The following is a 19,344-nucleotide window of genomic DNA, read 5'->3' on the forward strand; positions in this document are numbered from 1 at the left end:
ATACGTTAAACAATTATCAAAAATGGCGGAAAATGGAAGTAAAGATCAATAGTGATGTCAAATATGAGTAATTTTCATTTTTATACTCCTCACAAAGTACTCAAAGACAGCCATATTTAATTTTTTGAAACATGATAAATCTTCATTATATCATCTAGAATACTTTTTAATTATTTCAGTGCAAAATTTTTAAAAATGATCTAAAATTTATTTTCATTTCCATAAATCTGATGAACAAATTTATCATAAGAAAAGTTACCTTTTAAATTAAATGATTTTTTTTTTCAATTCATTGGGAAATTCATTGTGCAGATCATTAGAGATGTGATAATTCACATTTTTATACTCCTCATGATCTGTCATTTTTTATTTACAAAAATAGAAAAAAATTGTACATCTCTAAAAAAGTCAAATAGGGATGTCAAGTATGAATATTTAAAAATTTTATAAACATCGCAATTTTCCCGCCATTTTTTTAAAAAGAAAATACCATTATCTTTCGAGAATTATTTTTACATTTAAGAAAAAAATCTGAAAATTGCGAAAATAAAAAAAAATAAAAAATGTTAAAAAAAAAACAAATAATTTTTATTGAATATTCTAATAAATCTAATAAATCTTATAAGGCTCATTAACAGTCATTATCTGAATATGTTCATCACTCAAGCGTCCCTGTTCGCATCCCTCATTCATAAATTCCAGCGTAATAATTCGTATTGGCTCAACTTGCGTATATCCGTTCGACGAGAAGGTATATTGCGTAATTTCTGGATTCGTTACTTCCAGATAGACAAAAAGGGCGGGCTTTTGAATTTTAATTTCAATACTAACGATCGCCATATTGGAATCCTTATTACAATAATTATGCACGATTTTCTTCTCCAACAGCAATCCGCCTAAACCTTTTGAGTCTTTGGGCGGATTCAAAAGTACTACATCTCGCGATAATGTCACCGCATTTTCTACTGGTCTCAAAATCAACTTTATTATGTGCTTGAAACGATCGAGATTTTTGGCGCGCAAAAACTCGCCAACCTTGAAAGTGTGCACGAGCGTTACGGAATTTGGCGGGACTTGGTGATTTTGGATTTCCTCGTGAACGATCGAAAGATCGTCAAAGCTGTAGAAACGGATGATCAGGGTGTAGTTTTTGGCGGTTTTTAAGTTTTCACGAACAATGAAAATTTCGAGATCTTCAGGTTGTCCTCGAGAGGATTTCTTGTTGAAAAGTCCGACGACAGTTTCTTTCTCGAAAATTTCTTTGATGTAATTGTGAAGGATCTTTTGACGCCCGCTAAACTCGATGCTACTCCACGAGGGGGCAGTCCATACGTCATTTAGTTGCCAGTAGAGGGCGCCCATTGTACCGATAGCGTCTTTGCCGTAACCCGTATTGACTCTGTAGAAGTTTGTTTGCATCTTGATCGCCATCGCTTGACTTACTTGGCTGTAGTAGATCAAAAAATCCCAATAAAGTTCGTGATTTTTGTCCAAAGACGGGAGATTTTTCTCAATTAATCCCATGATGGGAGCGCTACCTTCCGGGAAATGTTGGCGATGATCAATTAACGCGCCTAAATCGTCATTTTCTCGTTTTGAAACTTCCCAACTTCGTTTCGAGGGGAAACTTTGGAAGCCATATTCCGAAACAAATCGTGCTGCATTATATTCCCATGGATGCCACAAATTTATGATGTAATTGTAGTAATGAACGTCGCCATAATGAGAATCTTGCGGAAATTCGTTAATGGTGACATTTTCAAAAGTTTCGCCGTTACTGGGGGACGAATTCAAAACAACGCGCCATGGATCATTTTTTCTAACCTCATCACGAACCGTTTCAATGTACAATTTTCGATAATCTTCTTCGAATTTATCGAAATTATGCTGAGTTTGATACCAATTTTGCCTTAAAGCAGCCTCATTTTCGTTATTTGTCGCCCAAATCGCGACACTTGGATGACTTTGGATCCTCCTGACATTTTGTTTCGTCTCTAACCTCACATTTTTCAGGAAATTCTCATCCGCCGGGTACATTGCACAAGCAAACATCATGTCATGCCACAGCAAAATCCCATTTTTATCCGCTTCCGTGTAAAAATCATCACTTTCATACACCCCGCCGCCCCAAATTCGCAACATATTCATATTCGCATCCTTCGCCGCCTTCAAAAGTGTCTGGATGCGATGTTTTTCTTGCGATTTTTCCGGAAAAATGCTCGCCGGAATGTAATTCGAGCCTTTCATGAAGATCGGTTTGCCGTTGACCTTGAAATAAAACGAAAGTCCTTCGGGATAGGCGGGTTCCTCGACTAATTCGATCGTGCGAAAGCCAATTTTGACGTGTTTTGTCGTGCGCCAATCGCTGTTTGGGCCGTTTGCGACTTCGTTTGATTTGACATCCTCGAAAGTTACTTCTAAAGTGTAAAGGACTTGCGATCCGAAGCCGTTGGGCCACCATTCGCGCACTGAAGTGTTGGAGACAGTAAGTGTTACGGTGTCTTGATATTCGCCATTAGCGTCGGTTACGATGCGGATGGGTTTGGAGACGTTGGCGTTGTTGCATTCACTGAAAAAGAAGGAAATTGTGAGATTTATAAAAATATTTGGTAAGTTTTTGAATTTTTTTTATAATTAAAAAGAGATTTTAAGTAAAAATTTTTAAAATTTCTTTTAAAAAATTATTTTTTATTTTAAATAATTTTTTTTCTTTAAAATAAAAATTAATTTTTTTAAATTAATATTTTTTTCAAAATTATTTTTTTTTTAAATTAATTAATTTTTTTAATTAATTTTAATTTCTTATTAAATATTCAGTAAAAAAATTGAATATTTTTTTGTTATAAAGTAAAATTATAATTTTTGAAAAAAAAAAAAAATTATAAAAAACTCGATTTTACAAAAAAATATTTTTTGAACATTGAAAAAGTTTAAATTAAATACAATAAATTTTAATTTAAAGAAATTTAAAAAAAAATATATATTTTAAAGAAAATTATCGCATTTATCTTTTCATTTGATAAAATTAAAAAATTGAAAATTAAAAAAAAATACTAAAAAATTTTTAATTATTTTTTTTTGTTAAATTTTCAATCAAAAATATTCAAAACGTTAAAAAATTAATTATTTTTCTAAATTATTAATTTTTGAAGAGTAAAATTAGTCAAAAAATTATAAATAAATTTAAAATTAAATTTTTGTTAAAAATTAACATATTTTTATTAAAATTTTACATTTTGAACCAATTTTTGGATATTTTATGAATTTTAAAATTTCTTAAAAGCGTTTTGTAAGCTCAAATAATTTTAAAAGCTAAAATATTTTTTTAATTATTTTTTTTTTTTTCAAAAAATTATTAATTAATTTTTTTCTGTCAAAATTTTTATTGAAATAATTTTTTTTTTTAATTTTTGGAGAATTTTATAACATTTTTAATAAAAAATTAATTTTTTATTACTTTGAAAAAATTTAAAATTAAATTAATTTTTTTACTTTGAAAAATTAAAAATTTAATTTTTTTAATCATAAAAAAGTTAAACTTCAATAATTCAAAATTAAATTCTTACATGATTTTCGCCGTCAAAATTCCCTCCGTTCTCGCATCTGCCTTCTTTCCAAGCTCGAAAAAAACATTTATCTCTACAGTCCATTCTTTCTTATCCTCGACGATAAGTGACGATAAGCGATAAGTGACATCGCGAATTTGCGCCGTGTTATAAAACTCCAAATAAACGGGCTTCCAAATGCCCATGGAGGGCACTGCTGGTCCCCAATCCCAACTAAAACTCGCCTGCATCTTCCGCAGCAAATTCATGTGACAAACGCCATTATATCGTTTCGGGGGACATTCCGGCGGAATTGGATCTTTGGGATTAACTTTATCCAAAGCTGCTTGAATTGGCGACGAGAATTTAACTAAAAGTGTGTTGGCGCCTTTTCTCAGAAAATTTTTTATGTCGTAAGTGTAACGAACAAACATATTATTTGTCAATCCGACAGTTCTGCCATTGAGAATAATCTCCGAAATTGTATCCAAGCCATGAAAAGTGATCATTGTGTAGTTAAAATTGTTAATTTCGTCAAAAGCTGCAAGAAAAAAAATTATTTTTCATGAAAAATGTTAAAAAAATTAATTTTTTACCTTGAAAATCGAATTGATAAACCCAATTAGACTCTCCGACCCATCGCAAGTCGACGTCATTCTTCGAAAAAAGAACACTTTCGATCATTTCATGCTTCTCGAGTTCCGTATAAACGCCCGAAGGCACCGTAACTTGATGCAAATCCTCAACTTGTCTCGAGCTATTCTGAATTTTCAAGATCCAATTGATGTCTAACTGAATTTCTTTCGCTGCATCGGCGGCAGAAAAGTATCCGAGGAGCAAAATTACCGCAACACGGAACCAAATTCGATTAAAATTTGTCATCGTACTAATTCGTTGATTGTTACAGCGTCGTGGTTCATGTCGTACTAACTGCTCGCAATCTGTTTGATAATAAAATAAAATATTTTTATAAATTGTTTGTCTGTGTGTCTGAAAATAAATAAATAAATATACGGAATAATCGACGAACAAACAAAACAAAAGATTAGCATAAAAATTTATCATTTTTTTCGTTGCTTATCAGTTTTTTTTGCTTGTTTTTGTGGAAAAGGTGAGAATTTCGTGTGAAGAGAAGGATTTTTGTTATCAGATAAATTTTTGTGTGGATTGACCTGAATTGGCGTGAATGACTTTTGATTTTTTTTTTGAAGGGCTTGGAAATATTTCTATTTTTTTGAAAAACTTAATTTTAATAAATTAAAATTTAATGAAGTTTAAAATTTAAAATATTAAAAAAAAATTAAATCAAAAATTTTTAAATTAAATTTGTTAAAAAAAAAAATAAATAAAAAATCGTTAAAAAATATTTAAATATTTATTAAAAATTATTTTTTAAATTTTTCAAATATTTTTAAAATTCACTGTAAAAATTTAAGCAAAAATTTTTGACTTTCATTTGTAAAAAAAATTAATTAAATTCCATTCAAAATTATTTGAATATTTATGGAAAATTTTATTATGTTTTTTTTTTTAATATTTTTTTAAAAATTTTTTTTATAAACCAAATTTTCGAATTGAAAATTAAAATTAATAATAAAAAATTTTTTTAATTGAAAAAAATAATAAAAATTTAGTTTAACTAATTAAAAAAAATTTAAATATTTTTTTTTTAAATAAATTAATAAAATAATTTTATCATTTTAATTTTTTTTAAAAAATTTTAAAATATTCAAATTTTCTAAATAATTTTTTTTAAATTAATTTTTATTTTTTATAATTTTTTTTATTTAAAATTTTTAAATTTTTTTTTTATTTTTTAGAATTTTTTTTAAATAACTTTTTAAATTAATTTTTTAAATTAATTCGTTTTCATTTTTTTTGAATAATTTTTTTTTGAAAATTTTTATTTTTATTTTATTTATTATTTTTTTTTAATTTATAAAATTTTGTTTTAAATTTTTCTTTTTAATAAATTCATTTTTTAAAATTTTTATTTTATTTATTTTTTTTATGATTTTACTTTTTTCATTATTTTTATTTATGCTTTTTGAAGAAAATTTCATAAACTACAATTTGATTAATTTATAAATAAAATGAATCGAATTCCCACAAATTTATATCTCAAGTACTTAAACGCCTCTTTTAACAACTAAATACGTCATTATCGATTGAACTCCAATATTTAATTAAAAATAGCTCATTGTTGATAAGACAATCCATTATTGTATATAATTTGTTGTCAAACTGAAACATGTGTTCAACTGCTTCTACTTTTCAAACAAAAATCGTCATCAAAATACCTTTAAAAGTTTTTTTTCTTTTTATTCTGAATCACAGTGTCAAGTAAGTACTTTGTTACTCTACTAACATACTTTTATTTTAATTTTTTTTTTAATCACAATTTTTTAATATTTTTTTTTCTCTTTATTTTTTAGTTTGTCAAAGAAATTCCGATGAACAGTAATCTTTCACGTTCAAATATCAACTGAACGAGTGTACTCGACAAAAACTGATAATGTTCTCTTTTGTCGTATTTTCATTGATGGCATGTCGCTATGCTATGCTGCGAGTGGATTTAAATAGAGATATTATAATTGGAAGCAACCGTCTGTGACAACGAATTGAATGCGCGATTTTTGATCGTGAATCGGAGTGAAATGTGATTTAAGTTAAAAGTTTTCGTTAAAGTCAGTATTAAATCGTATTTTAATTTTTGTTTTAATTATTAAATAATTTTATTTTTTTAAATTATTTTTTTTTTAAATTATTTAAAATTAATTAAAAAATTACAAAATAAATATTATTAAAAATATGAAATTTAAAAAAAAAAATAAAATAATAAAAAAAATAAAAATTAAATAAATTAAAAAAAAAATTTTAAATAAAGTGTTTTATAAAATAATATTCATATTTAATATTTTTTTGTGAATTTTCAAATGCATAATTTTTTAAAATAATTTATTTAAATAAAATATCAAATTTAAATTAATTTAGTTCAAAATTTTTTTAAAAAATTCTAAATAAAATTCAACTATTTTTTTTATTATTTTTAATAAATTAATTAAACTTTTAAAAATAAAATTTTTAAAAATAATTTAATAAAATTTTAAAAAATATTTTATTTAATAAATTTTATTATTTTAAAAAAATATGACTTTAAAATTTTATAAAAAAAAATTAAATTAATTTAAAAAATTAAATTAAAATTAAATTTTTAAGAAAAATTTTTTCATAAATTTTTGAAAATTAATTTTTAATAGATTTTCTTAAATTAAATAATTTTTTTTTACATTTTTTGATATTAATTATTTTATTTAAAATTATTTTTTTTTTTTAATTTTTCAAGGTTTTTTTCGATTTTTCTTTATTTCTAAAAAAAATGTAAAAAATATTTTTTTTAATTAAAAAAAAAAATAAAAAAATTCAATTAAAACGTAAAAATTATTTTGACACAAAAATCCTTTTCACATTTTTTTTTAAAATGCACTAAAAATTTCTTTCACGTAGAAAACATAAAAAAAATGGATTAAAGTAAGCTTTGATGCAAAATCACTCATCTTGAACGATGTCACTCAATTACTTTTTTGTGTTGTCATTATTTGTTGTTGCATCAACTTCTCAAAAGATTCGTTCATTAAAATTTTGTCATAACACTTCAGATGAATTTCAACCGATTTTTGTTGAAAAATCAACCGACGTCACTCTCCAATGTCGTCCTTGCCTCAATTCATTCAACTTTGACGCGAAAATCCGCTGGTTCAGCGAAAGCGAAAGTCACGTGACAGAATTGCACGGAAATCGCTTCAAATTTTCCGAAGTTGGATCACTTTTCATGGAAAATGTCACCGAAATCGACGAAAAAAGGTATTTTTGTCGCAACGAGATTAACTTGGGATTCGGTTACGATGTCATTGGTAAGCATTTGTCGTCAATTTTTAACCTCACATGTGACTAACGGTTGCGGTTATTTTCAGTTTTTAATCCAATTACCTGCAAAAACGCGACCTTAACTCGCGCGACGATGTACGTGAACGAGACAACTTTTGTGGTTAATGAGGTTTTGCGGAAATTTAACGCTACCGTAAATTATCACACAACGGAATGGTCCCAATGTTACTGCCAAACATCCGATGACATGCATTCGTATTTTTTGTGCTACATAAAAATTGGTCAAAAAACTTACGAATGTCGTTCGGAAGCACTTTTGAGAGATTTTTACGAAATTTATGAAAAAACTTTTGCTTTGGAAAACTTTCGTGTGACCAAAATTTGTTACAATTGTCTTCCGAATTACTTGAAACCGCACAAAAATGTCAAATTTAAGGCTTTAGTGAACAAGGAAGTCGTTGAAGGATCTCCATTGAAAGTTTCTTGCATCGAAAATCGATTGAAGAAATTCAGGAAATCCGTTGGGTGAAAGATAATTCAAGATTTTTTGAAAACGAAGTAAATTCTCTTGGAAAAGGAGACTCCGAACGTCACATTGCGGTTGATTTAAAAGGAGAATTGTTGATTTCAAGGACAATTTTTGAAGATAAAGGAATTTATGCATGTTTCGTGGATGGAAAGCCGATGTTGAAGATGAATCTGAAGATTTTGCCTCGAGACGTTCGTTCCACAGAAGAGTTTAAAGAAGGAATTTTTCAACTTTTTGTCTTGTTTTTTGGTACATTTTTGCTGTGGATTCCCTATGCGATTTATATTTATCGACAAAAATGATTTTTTTTTAATTTTATATTTTTTTTTCATAATTGCAAATTTTTAATAAAAAAAAATTAATATGAAAAAAAAATTAAATATTGAAGAAATTAAATTAATTAATTAATTAATAAAAAAATTTAAATTAATATTTAAAAAAAAAATTAATTAATTTTAAAAAATTTTTAAATTAAAAAATAAAATAAAATAAAATAATTATTTATTTAAAATTAAAAAAATAATTATTTAAATTTTATTATAAATAAATTAAAATTTGATAAATAAAATATAAATAAAATTTATTTTTTAAATTAATATTTTAATTAAAGAAAATTATTAATTATCTTAATTTAAATAATTTTTTTTAAATACTAAATAAATAAAATTTGGAATATGTTAATCATAATTAATTTATATGAAAAAAAAAATAATTTAATTATTTAATTAATAAATTCATTAGGCGCCATCCATTTACGGCGTCAAAAGGGGGTGTGGGGGTCGTATTTTTTATTTTTTCCGATATTTCTAAAATTTGATAATTTTAGCTTTGCAATTGTCTTACAGGGTCAAAGATAAATGTACAAATTTATTTTTATTAATAAAAAAAAAATTAAAATTTTAATTAAAGGGGGGAAATTATAAATTATTTATAGTCCGACGTATTTTTTACAATTTACATTCGTTTAAGATTGTCTTACAGGGTCAAATTAATTAATGAATTTTTGCGCAAAAATAAATTTAAGTGCTTCAAAATTTTTTGATCTGTTTTTCAACTTACTGAGTAAACATGTACAATTTTTCACAAATTTCCATATAAATTTTAGCTTTGCAATTGTTTAAGGGTCAGTTTACATTCGTTTGAAAGAATGATTCAAAGTTACAAATTACAATAGTATGCCTTTTCGCAAAAATAAATTTAGGGGGGTCTTAAAAACAAATTCCGACTGTTTCCGATTATAGGGGGTGCTGGGGTCAAAAAATGTCCCTTTTTATCCGACGCCGTAAATGGATAGCGCCTTAATTGAATTTCATATTTTATTTTTTTATGAATTTAATTTATTTTTAAAATTAAATAAAAAAATTAGGAAATAATTAATTATTTATTTTAATTAAAATTATTATAGAAAAAATCAAAATAATTTTTTTTTTAATTTTTTGTCATTTTTTTTTATTTTAATTTTTTTTTTTTTATTTTTATTTTTTTTCTTATTCTATAAATTTAATAATTTTTTTTTCAATTTTTTTTAGATAATTTTTTTACGATTTGTTAATGAATATAATGAAGCTCTTCATAATCGCTCTTAAAATATCTATCAAAATAAATCCTCAAATAAATTTGAGTTTGTGCCATTTATTAAATAAATTTCGTATAAAAAGAGATTCAAAACAACATTTAATAGTAACCGAAGGAGATGTCATGCAATGGAGTGCCGCCCGACGGTAAAGCATAGTCTTTCGCCAATTGATCCAAAACGCCGCCTCCTGAGCTGCGTCCTTGCGGGGCAAAGTTTTGCGGCGCTTGTTGCAAACGAGGAGCTTGATACGCTACTTGCTATAAGATTGTAAGTTTTTATTTAGGATCCCTTGATAGGTCAAGATATGAGAAATTACGTTTTGTTTTGGGGGCGATGGAGCAGCTTGCGTGAACAATTGTGCGGGGAAAGCATCTTTACGTGCCTGAGGTTGATGCTGCTGTTGCTGAGGGAATGTTTGAGGACCAACATCTTCATAATCGTCAAATCGAGCTGGGCGAGGAGTTTTCGAATAAACGACATCTAAAGGAGCTTGTTGGGCACCCGGGATTTGAAGTCTAAAAAAAATTTTTCTTTAAAAAGTTCGAAAAAATATTTTTAAAAAATTTACCTTGGAGGAGCAGGAGCACTAATTCTTGTCGAAGGAGCAATAGGCGCTGTGTATTTTGGAGCTGCTGGTTGATGTTGATAATTTTGTTGAATTGGTTGAGTTTCGTACTCGTAATATTGCTGCTGCTGCGGCGGAGAAATAGGACGAGGAGCTTTTTGTGGGCGATATTTGGGAGCAGGAGCACGTTGAACAGGCTCGTCTTCGTAATCAGGCAATAAATTTCCATTTTTGTCGGTTGTTTCGTCGACAAGAGTAGGAGGCGCTACGGTAATGCCTTCTCCGGATGGTTGGAAGCCATATTTGTTGGCGCCATATTCGACAATGCGAACTTTTCCCGTTTCATCAGTGTATCCGTATTTACCCTTGACTTCGCCCGTGGCAAGTTTCGTTTCGATTTTGAAACTTCCGTCGGCGCCTTCGTAGCCATATGTGTAGGAACCGTCTTCGTTGTGTCTGTTGATTTGCTTGAGAATTGGCACAGGAGTGGGTTTTGGTTCGTTTGAACTGCTGAGTCTCAAAGGTGCTTGTCGACCGACATTTTGAAAGTCTTGGTAGTCTTGTGTTGAGGCAAGAGTTGCTAAGCAAGCAACGGAAATCTAAAATAGAAATATCGAATCTCTTTTTACTTTTTTATCTTAACTTTTGATCTTAAAAAATATTTTTAACCGTCAAGCCTTATCATTTTAAAAATTTAAAAAAAAACTTCAAAGCAACCAATTAAGAGATTGTAAAATCCGGGACTCGTTTGTTCTCGAAACTCCGATTTTTATATTTTTGTTTCATTTTGAGAAAATTTTTGGTTTGTAATGCTTTATTGAGCCTTATTTTCAAAAACTTTCTAAACTCATAAAAAAAATCATTTTACGAAATATTGAAACTTTCACGATTTTAACTCGGATAAGAGAATCGAGAATCGAATGACGATAGATTGGTTCTTTTCTTCCTTTAAATTAATCTACTTTGAAATATCAAAATTATCTTCTCTTGACTCATAGTCAAATTAGAAATGCACAAAAAAGTACAAAAGCTTTTAGTTATCTTTTAGTTAATCAGAAAAATTTTTCAATGTGTTGCATTAATTGTGTTCATTAAGTCAAAAATTAATAAACATCTGATTCAAAGGAGTGTTGTAAGTTTTCATAAATCATTTTTCGCATTGAGGATAACAATAAGAATGTTTGGCATTTTAGTCTTCTACTTGTCTGATATGAACTCTTGAACTTGGAGTGGTTGTGAACGCTTCATTTTGTTTGTTCGTTTGTTTTTTTTTGTCATACTATAAACATCTGTGGATCTCTAAAGATGACAATATATAATATTCTGTTTTGATGCCGCTACAATCCTGACAACTTCTGAGAATTAATTTGTTTTAGAGAAGTTTATTTTATACAGTTTTACTATCACGAAATATGTTTGTTTAATACATTTTGTCGTTTGTTCGAGTTCGACTTAAGTTTAAAAGGGATACATAGTATTCAATAGCTGATTTATTCGTTTATAGTTTATCTTTAAGATTCTATTGCATCCATTACTTTTGTTTACTCTTCTCTGTTCTGTTACGATGTAAATTACTTCTTGTTCGAAAAAAATTATATCTTGATTTTTTTTTATGAAAATTTTTGATTTAGGTTGTGTGTCCCTCAATTTGACTTTTTATCACTTTGCTAAGGATTTTTGAAAATTTTATATTGAAACTCGAATACCCGAGAATTAAAATCTCCCGATTGTTTGGAAACTCCCAATATTTAATAGTAAATTTTTTCCCTAAAATAAAATTAAGTATATGAAATTTAAAACAATTTTGATTATTGTAAGTACTTGTCTTAATGCCAAAGCAGTTACATCACAAGACATTCCGGTCGACTGAACCTAACAACAACAACAACAAGCAAATCTTTCATAAATCGTCTTCGCAAATTTTTCGTGTGCAAAAATCCATGAGAAAATCGAATTTAATGATGTCTTAATAATAAAAATAAATAATAATTTGTTTTGTTCTCACCAATATGCAATTGAATGGTTTTGCAAATAAAAAAATCAAGAAATAACGATTTTTTAGGTAACGTTGATAGCAGTCGACGACGTTACTTGACCTCACATTGAATATTAAATTACACTTAAATCCATAAGCCGGTCTTCGTCTTGCATTGCAATCAATCACTTGAGCTTAGACACTTTTTTGTTCGCGTCTCGTTAAATACCTCACGAATTATTTCATGGCCAGAAATTTCGTAACTTTTTTTTGTTCCTCAAGCAAAACTTCTGCTTCTTCTTCTTCTTCTACTGGTGTCCCTGATTTCTGCTGTCAGTCCCTAAAAATAACCTTTACCCTTTTTTTGTACGGAGCATCGAGTAATCTTCGCGTTGTACGAAAAAAAAGACAAGACAAGACAGAAAATCTAGCAAAGTTGCCCAATAATCCATCGTTACATAGAAGCAACTTTTTGTGCATGCAATTTATCTAAAGTTGTTGTCTTATGTAATAATATCTCGGGCCGTGTAATGTGCATGTTAAGAGCAGCTGTCTGTATGTCGCTATGCTTTGTTGTTGTTGCTGGAGTTAAGTTATGGGAAACAATTGGTATTTCATGTTTAGAGAGATATTTTTATGTGTTGTGAATTTCAACTGCAAATTTAATTTATTTCTCGATCGTTGGTGATAAAAGTAGATGATTTCAGCTCATTGATAAAATTGGGTTAAGAGGTCAGTGAACTTGCTAATTAAATGGAAAATTTTTTGACTGACTTAGATAAGAATATTTTTGTATTTTATCAATTTTTCAACTATTTTCATTAAAATTTTATTTTTTTATAAAGAAAAAAAATTGAAATAAAATTTTATTTATAGATATTGAAAATCAGGTTTGATTTTTTTTAAAAAATATTTTAATGAAATATATATTTCTTGATATTATGACAAAAATTGACTTTAATTGTGCAATTTTAAGTAAAAATTTTAATATTAAAAAAATTATTTACATAAAAAAAATTTCAAAATTTAATATTTTTTTCACATTATAAAAAAAAAATTTCGCATTAAAAATTTTAATAAAAAAAATCTGATAATTCAGGTTTTTAATTAAAATCTAATTGAGTGTTTATAATTTTATTAAAAAAATTATTCCATGTGAAAAATGCACCGTAAATATTTTTTTTTATAAAATTAATTTTTTTCTACTTGGATAGTATTAAAAAAAAGTAATTGGCATTCCTTTAAAAATAATTGAAAAATTTGTTTAAAAAAAATACAACAAATTAATTGATATATTAATAATTTGTAAAAAATTAATACAAAATTATTTTTAATTATTTTTTTTTTTTAATTATTTTTTTAATTAAATTTTTTAAAATAATTTTTAAATTAATTTTTTTAATTAATTTTTTTTTTAATTAATTTTTTTTTATTTTAATTATTTTTTTTTAAATTATTTTTTTTAATTTATTTTTTTAATACATTTTTTTCCTTTATTTTTTTAAATTTATTTTATTTAAAAATTTATTGTTTTAGAATAAAAATTTATTTTTTTGACGTAATTTTATAAATTTTTTAATAATTTTTTCATTAGAAGAATTTTCTTTCAATTTTTTGTAAAATTCTTCAATATTTTATATTTTTTTTTGTTAGAAAACATGAATTAGATAAAAACCAGGCGTCTCCTTCCGCCAATTTTTTTTTCCAAGAAGATCAATTCAAGGATTCTGAAAGTTGCTTTGATTCACTATTTCACACCGGTAAAAAAAATGTCCTTGTAACTACTTTACTTTCATTTTTTTCTTTTAATTTAATTCAATAAATTTGTCTTTAATCGATTTTTTTAAATTTTTATCTCTTCTTTGACCTACCAACTTGAAAAGCATCATTTTTGTGGTTAATTAATAAATTATCCTTGTAAAGTTAATAAATTCACTAATTAGAGAGGAGGCGAACGCGTCACTTCGCGTTGTTGTTTGCACTGAAAACTCAATTGAAAAACTGAACCACATAATAGTTATTTCTTGTCTTTTTATACACTTTGTTACTATCACCGTTGCCAGCAACTATAGTTAACTTACTCGTACTTTAATAGTTTTGAGTTTGGTTGAAACGAGAGGGAAACGAGGCTCCTGTGTGCGAAAAAAAAGTAACGCGAGGCTCGCCGTGAACGAATGAATGAATTTGTGAGTGTTTGAGTACCGCGAATAGACAATTGTTGAAGTTTGCTCATATTTTGTCTCTGCTCTGGTCTCGGTTTCGTTGCATTTTGTCGTACAGATGTTGTGTCGTACAAGGAAGCTTTGTTGGCAATAGAGAACGCGGAGTAATGCAAATGTAAGTGAATGTTTTCTTTTTTCTTTGGGTTAATATGCCAGCCACGCCAAGCTATTGTTGTTTCGTAGGTGTTAATGGCACGAATTAACATAGAAGTTGTCGTTAAAGTTGTTGCTGACAAATGTTCTTCTTCCTGTTCGATGATTTTTTTTGTTTTTTTTTGACATGATATTAATTACTTTTGGTGTGTCAAGGTAGCGATTACAAATCATATCTTCGAAAAAAAATTAATGATTTTTTACAAATTTTCGAAAATTTAAATTTTTTTTTTCAAATTTTCGAAAATTTTTAAATGAATTTTTTAAAATTTTCGAAAATTGTTAAAGAAAAGTTTTTAATTTGAATTCAAAAATTTTCGAAATTACTTTAAAAGATTTCCAATATTTTAGAAATTGTTCATGAAAATTGTCAAATTTTCGAAAATAATCGAAAAGAATTTCAAAAATTGTAAAAAAAACATTTCAAAAAAATTTAAAAATAATTCTCAAATTTTCGAAATTTTCAAAATTTTTTCCTTAAATTTAAAAAAAAATGTTTAAGACAACTCTCATTTTTGGAAATCTTAAGAGAGAATTTTGATAATTTCGAAAATCTTAAGAAAGAATTTTGATAATATCGAAAATTTTCGAAAAAAAACTTTCAAAGTTTAGAAAAGCTTTTTAAGAAAGTTCTTAAGGTAAACTTTGAACTTTTAAAAATTCACAAATTTTCGAAAATTTAAAAATAATTCAAAGAGAATTTGATGATTTCGAAAATCGTCAAACAAAAATTTTCGAATTTCCTGAATTTCGAAAAAAAAGTTTTTTTGAAATTTTCAAAATTTTTCAAAGAGAATTTTAAAAGTTTCGAAGATCGTAAAAGAATTTTTCGAAAATCTCAAAAATCTCTTTAAAGATTTAAAAAAAAATTCAGAAAAATTTTCGAAACTTGAAATTTTCGAAATATTTTAAGAGAGTTCTTTAATTTTTGAAATTTTCTTATAGAATTCTCAAATTTTTGAATATTGTCAAGTAATTCTAAAATTTTTATAAAATTTAAAAGGCTCAAAAATTTTGATTTGAAATGTTCGAAAAATTTGAAATTCTCTTTGAAAAATTTCGAAAATTTGAGAAAAGAATAGAAATTTTCGAAAATCTTTTAAAAATCTACTCGTTTTTTCAAAAATTCGTAATGAATCTTACATAATCTCCATTTCATCGAATCTAATTACCAAATTTCCCTTATCACGAATCTCAGAAATCCTCAAATTCACGGAAAAATATCTTGTTAATTTTGATCACTTTGACATCGTCCGTCAATTGATCAAATCAAAAAAGTACCAAAAAATTATCAATTTTAAGTCATAATTTCGATAAGAATCTTGAACGATTTACGATTCTGCGAAAAAATTCTTATCATTTTTTGATAATACAAATTTTTGCGTATAAAAGGCTTCGTCAAAGCAACAACTAATCAGTTCAATTCAAATTGCCTTAACTACAAAGCAAAAAAAAAGTTCCTTACAAAAAAAAAATCAAAATGAAATTCCTCTCATTAACCGTCTTTGCAATTCTTATTGCCGCTGTTTGCTGTGCCGAAATTGATCCAAGATGTCCTGGCGGGGAATCCGAGGGATCGAGTGTGACTTATATTCCTCACGAAAGTGATTGCTCCAAATATTACATGGTAAAATTTAAAAATTTAATTTTTTTTTTAAATTCTTGAACAAAATTCTAAATTTAGTGCTCGAATGGCGTTTCACACTTGATGCAATGCCCCAAAGTCGCTGGAAGTGACGATCATCTTCATTGGGACACTATCGAGCAAACTTGTAACTGGCCTGCTGTTGCCAAATGTGAACTTTAAAAAAGTTTCCCAGATCACACCATTTCAGTATTTATTATTTGTAATATTTTCAATTATTGAATAAATGCATAAAAATTGAAAAAAAATGAAAGTTGACGGTTATTATTTAGATACGATCGAGGAATATTAATAACTTCAGTAGCAAAAAGGGTCGCTGACTGAAAAAAAAAATAAAAAATTACAACAGGAAATACCTCTGACTGCCTCAAACATTTCCGCGACAATTTTTACGCGAGAAAAAGTTCTCACGAATGCTCTAAACCACAAGACGGCGACTGAAAAACGATCAAGATATTTTGTCAACAACGAGCGAACAAAAAAAAAAATAAATATAAAATTATATAACGAAAAAAAAATAAATAAATTTTTTTCTTCATGTTTTAATGAATAAATCGCGAGATTATGTATCAAAACAAGGCATTTAAATAAATGAGAATGAGGCGAGTAAGTCACTGTATTAGCGGAGTAATGCAAAGCGCACGACTTGTATCGCAGCTACGTGAGCGGCGACACACTGAATGAATGAACATGAACGTGAGTATCTTATTTCTTGTTGATTTTTATTGTTATAGGTAAATTTATGAAAACAATATAAGAAAAAAAAAAAGATTAAGTAGAGCAAAAAAATAAAGTTTTGATCAAATGATGCCGAAAATCATAACAATTAATTTTTTATGCTTTTTTGGAGCCTTTTCATAATTTTTCGGTGAATTATTTTTTTTAAATGATACATTGACCTTAAAAAATTATAATAAAATAATTATTTAATAAAAATTTATTTAAAAATTTATTTTGATTCTTTTTTTTTTTGAATTTTATTTAATTTTTTTAATATTATTTTAAGTATTATTTTTTAATTTTATTTTTTAAAATTTTTATTATTTATTTTTTTTGTATTTTATTTTTTTTAATTAATTAAATAAATTTATTATTTAATTAATTATTTATTTAATTTTTATTTAATTATTATATAAATAAAAAATAAAATTATTTAAATTAAAAAAAATAGTTTAATTTTTATTGTATTGAATTTTGAAAAAATAATAAAAATAAAATTTTAAAAAAATTAATATAAAATATAAAAAAATTAAATTAAATAAAAAAAAAAAATAAAATAAATAAAATATTTTAATTAAATTTATTTTTTTCTATTTATAATATTTTTTTTTAAATTTATTTTTCTTTATGTCAAAATATTTTTTTTTAAATTTTTTAGGGCTTATAATTTTTTTTGAACCGTTATGTATTGCTCATATAATTTTTGAACCCCATGAAAATTGAAGAAATTCATAAAAATGAATTAAATAGCAAAAAATAAAAAATCTCAGTCAAAGACCTCTTTGATTTCTTTGCAACTCGTGCGATTTTTCAATTATTTTAAATTACAACAATTTATAAATAAATTTCTTATTTACAAAAACTGACACAATAATCATTTGTTCTCACTTTTTTTTCTTGGATTTACTTTATCGCACTCTGCAATTGTTACTTATTTATTTACATTTACAATTACACTCATATTACATTAAATTCATTCCGCAAGCAAAGCTTTTATTTATATCACACATCATGAATTTAAATACAATCAATGTGGTGTGAATATTTAAATATTACTTTCAATTTTCATTCATCGATTATATTCAAACGCGTTGTGAGATCTTTTATTGTAAGGAGCGAACACACCCTTTGTTCGTGATTTTTTTTAAAAATAATTTTTTTTTTTCAAAATTTCAAGAAAAAAAAATTAAAATAAAAATTTTTAAAAATTAAAAGTTTTAAATTAAAAAATAAAATTTAAAAATAAAAAAATAATTTTAAATATTTAAACAATCTTTAAAAAAATTAATTAAAAAAAAATAATTAAAAAAAATTTTAAAAATTAAAAAAAAAAAAAAATTAAAAAATTTTAAAATTTAAAAAAAAATTAAATAAAAAAAAAATTAAAATTAAAAAAAAAAAAAAAAAAAAAATTTTAAAATTAAAAAAAAATTAAATTTAAAATTTATTAAAAATGATTATTCAAAATTAAGAAAAAAATGTTTAAAAATTAAAAAAAAAATTTAAAAATTTAAAAAAAATTTTTAAAAATTTTAAAAAAAAAAAAAAAAAATATTTTTTGAAAATCAATGGAAATACGCTCAAATTTTTATTTTCAAACAATTTTTTTCAATTTCTATCCTCTTTCGTGGATTTAACCACATTTACGATCAATAAAATCGATTTAATTCTACAAGATGACAAATCACAGCTTTTATGTTATTTTACCATTAAAGGAGTTCATTCTCACCTGTCAAGCAATAAAAAAATTTAAATCAATTTTTTTTGCACTTATTGCATTCTTGTCTATGAACAAACTCTAAAATAACTCCGGTATGCAAAATAATGCGCCGCATATTTTAACGCGCGATTACTGTCAAGGTTTTCCTTGTCTTTTTGCATATTCTCCTGCTCTCTGTGATATTTTGAACTCGTTATGACTGTAACAAGAACGTAACGTGCAATAAACTTGAATTATCGATGTTGAAGGTCGCATTGAGAGCAACTCCGTTGACATGTGCATATTGCTGCCGCTGCACAAAAGTTGTTCTGATGCAAGTTTTTTTTTCGCGAATTTTTATTTCCTGTTTCACCTTCGTTGATAGCATCAGAACGTCAATCATCGTTAATGAGCATCAGGACTTTTAAAATGGAAAAATTTTAATTTTAGCTTTTTAAAAGAAAAAATGTTGAAAAGCTACAATTTAACTAATAATGACTAATAAATCCAATTTGAGTTTAGTTGAAGAATGTGACTGATCCAGTTCGTTCATGGTCGAGTAACTCCCTCACTAACGTTAAAAAATATCACTTTTCAGAAATTTCTTGATTTAAAAAAAAATTTTTAAAAATATTAAAAAGAAAAAAAAAATTTATTAAAAAAAAATTAAATTTAATAAAAATATTTAAAAAATATTTTAAAAAAAATTTTGAAAAATAAAAAAATAAAAAATATAAAAAAAAAAAAAAATTTAAAAAAAAAAATTAAAAATATTTTTAAAAATATTAAAAAAATATATAAAAAAAATAAATATTTAAAAAAAAAAT

General features: G+C 25.7%; 3 protein-coding genes across 5 annotated transcripts; 1 reads left to right on the top strand and 2 right to left on the bottom strand.

The window, feature by feature from the left end:
- Window positions 1-564: 564 nt before the first annotated feature.
- On the bottom strand, window positions 565-6,005 carry LOC134834387 (beta-mannosidase). Of its 3 annotated transcripts, none has more exons than XM_063849029.1 (4): window positions 5,846-6,005; window positions 4,142-4,486; window positions 3,567-4,086; window positions 565-2,569 (listed from the first exon to the last, which is right to left on the bottom strand). In XM_063849029.1, exons 2-4 carry the CDS (start codon window positions 4,425-4,427, stop codon window positions 610-612), a joined length of 2,766 nt encoding a protein of 921 aa, XP_063705099.1. In that variant the 5' UTR covers window positions 4,428-4,486; window positions 5,846-6,005; the 3' UTR covers window positions 565-609. The 3 variants fall into 3 exon arrangements, with proteins under 3 accessions (XP_063705099.1, XP_063705101.1, XP_063705100.1); XM_063849031.1 differs by having other exon boundaries at window positions 5,918-5,937; XM_063849030.1 differs by lacking the exon at window positions 5,846-6,005 and adding an exon at window positions 4,718-4,734.
- Window positions 6,006-9,620: 3,615 nt separating this feature from the next.
- On the bottom strand, window positions 9,621-14,041 carry LOC134835014 (fibrous sheath CABYR-binding protein). The gene is made up of 4 exons (XM_063849860.1): window positions 13,950-14,041; window positions 10,107-10,702; window positions 9,855-10,053; window positions 9,621-9,795 (listed from the first exon to the last, which is right to left on the bottom strand). Exons 1-4 carry the CDS (start codon window positions 13,965-13,967, stop codon window positions 9,637-9,639), a joined length of 972 nt encoding a protein of 323 aa, XP_063705930.1. The 5' UTR covers window positions 13,968-14,041; the 3' UTR covers window positions 9,621-9,636.
- Window positions 14,042-15,886: 1,845 nt separating this feature from the next.
- Window positions 15,887-16,357, top strand: LOC134835119 (peritrophin-1-like). The gene is made up of 2 exons (XM_063849984.1): window positions 15,887-16,080; window positions 16,138-16,357. Exons 1-2 carry the CDS (start codon window positions 15,934-15,936, stop codon window positions 16,258-16,260), a joined length of 270 nt encoding a protein of 89 aa, XP_063706054.1. The 5' UTR covers window positions 15,887-15,933; the 3' UTR covers window positions 16,261-16,357.
- Window positions 16,358-19,344: the final 2,987 nt, after the last annotated feature.

Source organism: Culicoides brevitarsis, chromosome 3 (assembly GCF_036172545.1).
Source record: "Culicoides brevitarsis isolate CSIRO-B50_1 chromosome 3, AGI_CSIRO_Cbre_v1, whole genome shotgun sequence".
NCBI lineage: Eukaryota > Metazoa > Arthropoda > Insecta > Diptera > Ceratopogonidae > Culicoides > Culicoides brevitarsis.